The sequence below is a fragment of the Epinephelus fuscoguttatus genome, linkage group LG11 (genome assembly GCF_011397635.1).
Source record: "Epinephelus fuscoguttatus linkage group LG11, E.fuscoguttatus.final_Chr_v1".
Classification (NCBI taxonomy): Eukaryota; Metazoa; Chordata; class Actinopteri; order Perciformes; family Serranidae; genus Epinephelus; species Epinephelus fuscoguttatus.
In genome coordinates, this window is record NC_064762.1 from 29,539,083 (window position 1) to 29,548,500 (window position 9,418).

General features: G+C 40.8%; 2 protein-coding genes across 6 annotated transcripts in view; one reads left to right on the forward strand and one right to left on the reverse strand.

Moving 5' to 3' along the window:
• The window catches only part of trim54 (tripartite motif containing 54), a 31,577-nt gene extending 28,059 nt beyond the window's left edge, over positions 1-3,518 (forward strand). For all 5 annotated transcript variants that reach the window (XM_049589516.1, XM_049589514.1, XM_049589518.1 and 2 more), the window contains one exon: positions 2-3,518. The gene's annotated coding sequence lies outside the window, so the exon portion shown is untranslated. The remainder of the gene's footprint in view (position 1) is intronic.
• Positions 3,519-7,039: 3,521 nt separating this feature from the next.
• uts1 (urotensin 1) lies at positions 7,040-8,964 on the reverse strand. Its single transcript, XM_049590021.1, has 2 exons — positions 8,335-8,964; positions 7,040-7,811 (listed from the first exon to the last, which is right to left on the reverse strand). Exon 2 carries the CDS (start codon positions 7,806-7,808, stop codon positions 7,371-7,373), a length of 438 nt encoding a protein of 145 aa, XP_049445978.1. The 5' UTR covers positions 7,809-7,811; positions 8,335-8,964; the 3' UTR covers positions 7,040-7,370.
• Positions 8,965-9,418: the final 454 nt, after the last annotated feature.

Consider the following 9,418-nt stretch of genomic DNA (forward strand, 5'->3'; position numbering starts at 1 on the left):
GGTCCCTGCTGCAGTCCTGGAGGAATGTAAAACAGAGACGGAAATAGAGGTTTACCATAATCCTCTGGAGGAAATCCATGCAGTGTTCAAGAGTGAATTCAGCCACATGAAAACAACAAAGACAACATGAAAAAAAAAACACTAAATGATTGATTGAATTTACACCTTTCTTTACGTTATCCATGTGAGTTTCCTCCTGCAGCAGACCACATGCAAGACTTGGACAGATTTTTGCCTCCCACATTGTTGCCTTTTGTTCGGTAAATAAAAAATCCAGTGTGTTGTGTGTAAATATATCTATCTGTGTAAAGCTCACAGGAAATGTATACTGTGGATTTAGCACTGTATTCTGTGTTGTGGGAGGGTAAAAAGATTTTGCTCATGTGTTTCTTCAGGATTTAAAGCCCTTATATAGCTTTTCTGTCACAATACCTCCTAAAGGCGTCTGTAAAAGACTACAGTTTTATAATTCTTGTCAGATGTTATGTAAAAAAAAAAAAAAATGTGTGAGGATTAAAGTCAGTGAGACAGAGATGGTTCCTTTCTGAGTAGACCCATTTTAACAGGGTGTGCTTGCAGCTCAGAACTGATGGTAAATTACTTTGTCAATGCAACAACATATTGTCCTTTTTATATTTTCAAATAGAAGAAGAGAATTGTCCTTTTTAAATGCAAAAATACAGGAAAATGACACCACCAGTGAACAGGATGTAAAGCTGAAAGAGTGGGCAGATAAGCTTATTACTGTAGGTAGTATTACAAATGACTGTGGGAGGGATTTCCAAAACAAGCCTTTCAGAACTACCCATACGTTGCATATGGACATTCTCTGACTTCCTACCTCTGTGGTGGTGAAGGTTTTGTTAGATTTGGGCACCTGACTCTGCTTTGTTTAAGGAAGAGGCTCATGATATTCTGTATTTCTTTTATTGTCAGCATGAATAAGAAAAAAACCCAACTATGAATTGATACATATAATATGTATTGTCTTATTCCTTAGTGTCATAGAACTCCATTGTTGTCCAAAAACGACATCAATTAGCAATGCTGCCATAAATACTCACAAGAGCACCACACGTGGATTAATCCACTACACACTGAAAATAGTCCCCATAAAATGTGCTGTTCACTCCTGTTGAAGTCATGTTTTTGGACAGAAATGCTAACATGCTAAGCTATGGTAAACATTATTCCCGCTAAATATCAGCATGTATACATGCATACGTTGGCATGTAGCCGAGAGGCAACCCCCAGGGCTGAAAAACAAAGCCAACATGAAGTGCCAAAAACTGCAGTTCCTCTAATGGCCACTTGAGGCTGGAGCAAGTCAATCCCTACAAACACACATTAAAGCACCCAACTTTACTGGAGAAATGTTGTTGTTGTTGAAACATGTTTACAGCCACGTACCCTCGTTGAATGTTTGTACGATATCTCACAAAGATGCACACACAACAGTTTGTATGATATCCTGTGAATTAGCGCCCCATGAATGACATTATATCATAATTAACGTAAAGTTACGTAAGTTAGGTTTATGCAAGTAAAGTTATTGTGGTTATGTTTAAGAAAAAGAAATATGGTAAGGACTTACCTTAAAATTACTCAAAGTTCATTTAAGCCCTGTTTCCACCAAACACTTTCAGTATGGTACCTTTGGAACCCAAAGTCACCCTTCAGACATGGTACCTAGACCCTAGCGTTTCCACCGCAAACGGTGCCCTTAATGTGGGCAGGGTTGTTGTGACTCACAGCTCCGTCCAACACACTGTATTTCCTCATTATTGGTGACACAAATTTTAGTCTACACCTCATGTATCATCCACAGAATTAGGCTGCACGCCGACATTTCACAGAATAAATAGAACAGGCTGCAGTGAGAGTCTCTCTTCCTTTCATTTTATAGTTATATTTCACTAATGTAAGCAAGACTTCCACGGTATGAACAGTGGTTACAAAACCAGCCACAACTCACCCCTCAGCAAGAGTGACCATCCACTATTGGCCAATCAACAGACTGCAGTGTTCACAGCTCCACCTTTTAGTACCAGATCTGTGTGCTAGGTAACCCAAAATGGCAAAAATGGGGACGGTACAGAACAGCTCCATTGGTACCATCCACAACTTTTTAAAGTGTAAATGGAAAAAATTAGTACTGAACTGAACTGAACGTACCATACTGCTTAATGGAAACTGGGCTCTAAAGTTCATGCGGTTCTGAACACCTGTCTCATGGGGAAAGTCCTGTGTTTTGTGACAGATTCTCTGCCCCAACCTGCATCCCTACAGACTACACTTTGATTTTTCTGGTCAGCGCATTGATCACTTGATTGTAGCCTTCAAAAATATGTGGGTTATGCATGAATTACTGACATATGATTATATGGGATATGTAAGAATATGGCTGCATTACTTTTCATAGGAAAACGTACAAACAGTTTACAAAAGCAGCATGGTACAAAAAAACAGTTTTAATCTCAATAGCTAATTTCCCACTTATGACAACTGTACAGGAGTGTATTTTTATATAACTTTACGTTTAATTTTTATTAAGGCTTAAAGTTATGAATAATTAAGGAGAGAGAGGTGGGTGCCCTCCGTTGACAAGTCCAGTACAAGGTTGGCTAGCTTAACAATGGCATAACCCCAGATTCAGAGAGTAGGTGTAGCTGTCGCTGTCAGTGTGTTTTCAGTTCAGGAGAGTTAACATTTTGGTTGCATTAAAAAAAATTGTCGGGGCATCGGTGGCTTAGTGGTAGAGCAGGCGCCCCATGTACAAGGCTGTGGAATGAGGGTGGTGGAGGATGTTAGGGCGTTGAGTAAGGGGATGTTGGAAGTTAGAAAGAAAAGTTGTATTAGAGGTGATCTGTTGATTTACAAAGAGAAGTCTGTGCTTTTATTTTTCTCTCAACTAGACGACTATTTTAAACATCGGTATTAGTCAGGGCTCTCCTCCGCTGGTTATAATTTTGTCAGAATGAGTCATCAATGAGATAATGATCATATTTCTCCTGTGCTAGCCATCGCACTCATTTTTAATAACTTTTGAAGACAGACTTGTCAAGATTGTCCTAATAAGACAATACAAAGACTCACACAAAAGTATCCCTCTCAATCATCACTGATGACCCCTAAGCAGTGTGTGGCAGTGTCTGTGTCTGCAGAGAACCTGCCCTCTGCATGTCCTTCCTTATTTTCTTCTTAATTTGGTTTGTTGGGATGTTTCTGGGTGTCAGTCTTTTGGTAGTGGCGTGTAACCTCCAGCTAATAGCAGCACAAGGTCAGACCTCTTTAAAATAGCGACCAGGTTACATTGCTGTCTCGGTCTCTTTCCTCTGCTGTGTGCATGCAAGCTGCAGATCTCTGTGTCTGTTTGATTGAGGGCATTTTACACTTTTTAAAAGCTTTTAACAAGAAAGCCTTTTAATTCCCATGCAATGTAAGTTTTTGTTTCTTTTCATACACATGTGACTTGTTTGTTATGTTTATGTTTTTATTCCTTCTGACTGCATGCTTGCTTCCTGTGAAATAAATTTTTTAACTGATGAAAATTGCTATCATTACTATCCATCCATCTATTTTCAACTGCTTATCTGAGGCTGGGTCGTGGGGACAGCAGGCTCCCTTTCCCCAGCAACCCTAACCCTAGGGTTTCCTAACCCTAACCCCCCAAGGCGTTCCCAGGCCAGATGAGATATATAATCCCTCTAGCATGTTCTGGGTCTGCCCCAGGGCTTCCTACCAGTTGGACATGTGTGGAACACCTCTAACAGGAGGTGCCCAGGAGGCATCCTGATCAGATGCCCGAACCACCTCAAGTGACCCCTTTCGATGCAAAGCAGTAGCGGCTCTACTCCGAGCTCCCTCTGGATGTCTGTACTCCTTACCCTATCTCTAAGGCTGAGCCCAGCCACTCTTCTAAGGAAACTCATTTTGGCCGCTAGTATCCACAACTTCACTCTTTCAGTCACTACCCAGAGGTCATGATCATAGGTGAGGTTTGGGGCGGAGATGGACCAGTAATTCGCCATCTGGCTCAGCTCCCTCTTCACCACAATGGTCTGCTGATCAATTTCACACTCACACGCAATACCTCGTTTTCTGGCACAGAACCATGGCCTCAGACTTGGAGGAGTAATAATACATCTAAGTCTGAGGCCATGGAGGTATTATAACTATGATAATAATAATAAGGCCAGCTGCACAGCCAGGTGTTTGTTTTATAGCACGATGTGACAGCCTCAAGTAGTTTGTTGGTTTTATAAATATACCAGCACATCATCTGTGAATATCATTAGGTGATGTGTTCTCCTCTAAAAATGTCATTGGTGCACGGCCCCTGCCTGACACCCCTGTAAAGTGTGAAACATGGTGACGTTACAGTAAGTAAGCTTTTGACTGTGACTGTGGCCACTAGGCTGCATATAAAAAAACTGAATAAGTCAGTCATCAAATGAAGCACAAATACATACTAATTATAATTTAATTATTATTCAATGCTGTTACTCAAGCTGCAGTTCAACATAAGAAAGTCTTGACACACTGTCTAGACATAAAAATCTAGTGTCATAAGTGTCAGTCTCTAAATGATCCTATTTATCTTCATGCATTAAACGCTGTAATTTAACAGGTATAATCTTTCAAAGTCAAACGTTCTGCAGATTTATAGCTGAGTTATGATGACACACGTTTGTCATTGCTTTGCATCTACAAAGCGATATTTAATGGCATTTGTAAAGCACAAGGGAGATGAAACACAACACACACACACACACACACACACACACACACACACACACACACACAAACAGAAGGTGATAAGGCAGACGAATCACCAACACACCCACAGTTTGGACTGAGTCAGAGAAACAAAGGGCCCAGAGGCCATTTTGACTTCTGTTTGTTTCTTCTTCTCTCTCTGTTATCTGTTTCAACAACTTGGACCAGACGCTATTAACTTCCATCATGGCTGGGCCTTCAAACTTTACATATCTTCAAATAAAAATGCCTCTGTTGCAATGATAAGCTGCAAATCTCTTAGCAGTTCGCAAATATTCTTACTGTTCAGCAATTTTTTTTTAAATGAAGTAGTTGGGTTTTATTTTATTTCTCTTTTGTATCACACACACAGCTAAAGAAATGAACTATCAACTAACAAGCAACAATATGTGATCATTTTTGTAGGAGATGACTAGATGCAGTCAACAAATAGAAAACATCAGCCCAGTTTCAGGTCTGGTGATACAGAAACAATCTACCTTGCATTGTTCCTTAACTGGCAATAATACCCGAATGTGTAGAAGTGTAAAGTTCATCCTGTGGGTGGCGTTAGAGGAAAGTCATGAAAAGTGTTTGGCATTCTGGTAAGGTAGGGGTTTGAGATGTCGGTCATTGCAGTGTCAACAGCTTGAGTCTGACTGGGGAAGTTTGTTACACGTCATCCTCTCTCTGTCTCCACTCATTTCCTGTCTGTCACTGCAGTCTAACTATAAAGGTCAAAAAGGTGTGTGTAACATCAGAGGTAATCTCTTTTGGGAATATTTTGCCTCATGGTGGCCCTAGAGTAGCATCGTAAGATACTTTGTCATGAACTTAAGTGTTGATCTGGTGAAAATTTGGACCTGATGGTAGTGCTTGGAAAAAGGTCATTGAGTTCACCATCATCACTGGGAATCACCATCAGGGGGACATGAATATCCAAACATAAGTCACGGAAATCTGGCCAGTAGGTGTTCAGTGTTTGGTTGGAAGAGTTGTTAGATGGAACATTAACTGCAATTGTAACCTGGTCGCAAGCTTGACAAAAATCTTATTATTGTCTTCAGGAAGACTAATCACAAATGGAAAAACACTGGATGACACTTAAACCAAACAGCAGTCGCAAAAGGTTGTATTTTATAATAATTAACACACATTTATAATCATGACAAGAACAGAATCAAAAGAGTTGTACTTCAAACTTTTTTATTACAAAATATAAATGGCAAAAAAGCATTTTCTTCTTTTGCTAAAACAATGTTACTGGTGTCAGACATAAATGTTTATGGTGAAATAAAGCTCTTTTTTAACGTTTCTTTTTTTGTAGGTTAGCATGCTACAGGTGATACAGTACAGGTGATAGTGCTCCCGCTCAAACTAAAGGGACAGAAAAGAGGATGAAAGGAAGGTGAGCGCTGACAGATTGTATGGAAAACAAATTGACGTGACGTGTTTCGTGGTTTCTTCCATCTCGGATACGTTCTCAAACATGCCATCACATTCAGAGAAGAGTTGAAAATCTGGAAGGGGGGGGGTTTCTGCCTCATGATTTCAGTCTGCAGATCTTTAGTAGTTTTTTCTGTTATTTCAAGGATTCATTACGGGCTAACTGCGCCTTGAGTCATCGCTTCAACTGGCCGAATGCCACCTTCATTTGGCCGGTTATGTACAGAATTAGATACTAGGTTTGAACATTGTTTGGTGCTGTCAAGAAACCCTTCCTGAGAAGGGTCTTTTGTGCTTTAGTTACCCCTTTAGTAGTGTACAAAATTACAGTTTACATGAACTAATCTGAGGGAGTGGGGGGTAAACAAAACAATAAAAAAAGGTCATGATTTCTGTGATGTGATAGAGGTCAGAGTTTGCCCTAGTTTTTCTTCCCACTACATTATGTGGTCAAAATGTGGAGAAATGTCCACTTGAAGCACAGTTACATTAAGTTATCTGATGACTGATTAACTTCTAATATCTTTGAAAGTTAATACAAAGCATCAATTCAGTTGTGTGGTGGGTACAAGCTAAACACCCATAATGCACCTTACATTAAACTTGCTTAGTTGCCGGTGCTAATAAGTAGCCTGTAAAGTGGGTACATTTCATGAACATCATTGCAATGTTCCACACAATCAGATCACCCAATTTGCTGAAAACAAAAACAAATATTAAGCCCACTGGATTCATTTATTTTGGTAATGTGTCATCTTTCATTTTCACTTCAAGCATCAAAACATTTGATCAAATCATGATTTCCGAAGCAAATCTTTCCAAATGTTAAGGTGTGAAATCCAGGACAGGCTCTCTTCCAAAAGTCCAGTTTGGAGAGGAGTTTGTGTGAGGAGGGTGAGGGTGGGGGTGAAGCCAGAAGGGGGATTGAGGGGAGGGAGGTGTCTGAGAAATCTCTTTCCATATTTTCCAACAAAGTCTTTAAATAACACTTTAATTTACATTTTACTCGCGAATGCTTTGATGCGTAAATTGGCACCATCTGTGCGTAAAATGATGTGGAGAGAAAGGCAGGCGCACAAACAACAACTAATGTCAGAGGTCTTGAATACTTAGACAGCGCTGACGGCTGTTTTAATGAGGCATTTTTAAATTAGAAAAATAGAGCTTTACTTCCCGACCTCGTCGAGAACTTTGCGGTTGAGCTGAGCCTGCTCCCTCTGGCTCTCCATCTTGGCCATCTGGATCATATTCCTCAGCAGGTGGAAGGTGAGGTCGATGGACAGCGGCGACTCTTCGCTCCGTTTCAACAGCTGCGCCGCCGTCCTCATCGCCTCAGCTTCAGTCTCCTCTTCTGGCGTGAGCGGGTGCAGAGGGTCCAGGTTTCTTTTTTGGAGATACCTCAGGATGTTGTCGCCCAGTAGGTCTGAGGCGGTGCTGTCCCCGGCGGCGGCCGCTCTGAGGAGCACATCGTCAAGTTGCTGAGTCTGGAGGCGACCGCTGTCATCCAGCCAGCCGGGGAGGATGCGCGGTCTGCCGGCGGCGGGGCGGAGGTGCGATGAGAGGAGGACCGAGGAGAGGAGCAGGAGCAGGGAGACTGGCTTCATGTCCTGCAGGCAGATGTATTTAATAAGATGACATTGAGACATCTCAGGACAGATCATCAGGAAAACCAAACTCACAGCAAACATGATTTCTGTTGCGCACTTACTTAGTTTTTCAGACAAATGTTTGCAGCACATTTACTGTTTAATGCACGAGAATACATTGAAATTCTTTATGCTAAGATTGAGATGCCTGTAAGAAAGAAGTAAGGAATTTACAGGCCCTAAAGATGATCATTTTAAAACTATATGATGTTATCTTGTACATTTCATGTCAGTCAGGTACTTTCCTACAAGAAAAAAGAAGCAAATAAAACATTTAAAAAACTTTTTACAGGATTAAACTTGACAAAAAGCATGCACATAAGTCCAAGAGAATAAAAGTACAAGTATAGGATATCTGAAAAGGTCACAAGATGATCTGCCTGCACTGCTTCCTTCCACCTGCCATGTTCTCTTTTGCAGAAATGCGTCCATTCTTCAAAACTTTAACCCAACACAAAGAGTGAATGAGAGCTGCAATACTCACTTTCTTCTCTCCAGATGCTGCAGCTGAACTTTGTGGTCGGCCAGTGGGATCTCAGGTCGGAGCCGAGTCTGGAAAGTCCCTGTGAGCGGCGACTGGAGAGGACGGAGGGTTTTATACATCCAGCCTGCTCCTTTGACGTCAATGCAAGCACACAGACCGGTTTGGAAACTGGACAACTATCGAGACGACGAGGCAATATAGTCCCGAGGGACAGCTGGGGATGCTGTGATCGAAAGGAAATAAATAATGCATTTTTTTAACAGGGTTATTTCTTATCTATAAGGGACCTCCCAGGGGTGCAAGAGGAGGATGCAGGGGCCTTAGACGGGGCTGGAGGGGGTCTTGAGGAGGGGGGTGTCTAATGTTGGGCATTTCTTGAGAAGTTTCAAGGGTTCTTCAAGTTTGAACACCAGCAATAAAATGTTTTTATTCAACTTTATGTGCCCTTTGTGACTGGATATGGATATGCCAAATAACTTGTGTATTTCTGCTCTTTTCTTACATCATGTTTTTATTTTGATTGCTTTTATTAGGTGAATGAATAGTTTGTGTGATTTATTTTTGCAAACTTGTACCAAATAGCTCCACTAAAGACTAGCAAGGTCATTTGAATTTGAATTGAACCGAATCGAATGCAACATAACATCAACAACATATGACGTTTTGTTTTTTTGAAAAAAGAAAAAGACAACCTTAATTAGGTGTAATGAAAGTGGTAAATTAAAGGGATAGTTCACCCCAAAATCAAAAATACATATTTTCCTTCTTACTTGTAGTACTATTTATCGGTCTAGTTTGTTCTGGTATGTGTTACCGAGTGTTGAAGATAATGGCCATGTGATATCTGTCTTCTCTTAAATATAATGGAACTCGATGGCACTCAGTAAATATGTCTGAAAAACTCAACAGCAGTGTGTCTCTCTCCAGAAATCATGACCCTGAAGATAATCCACAGACCTTGTTGGGAGAAGTTTCATGTAGGAACTATTTTATTTTCTACTGAACTACACCGACCAACCAAATCACTGCGCAGAGAGACATGTTGCTGTTGCTTTTACGGATGATTTTTTTAAAGATATTTCTA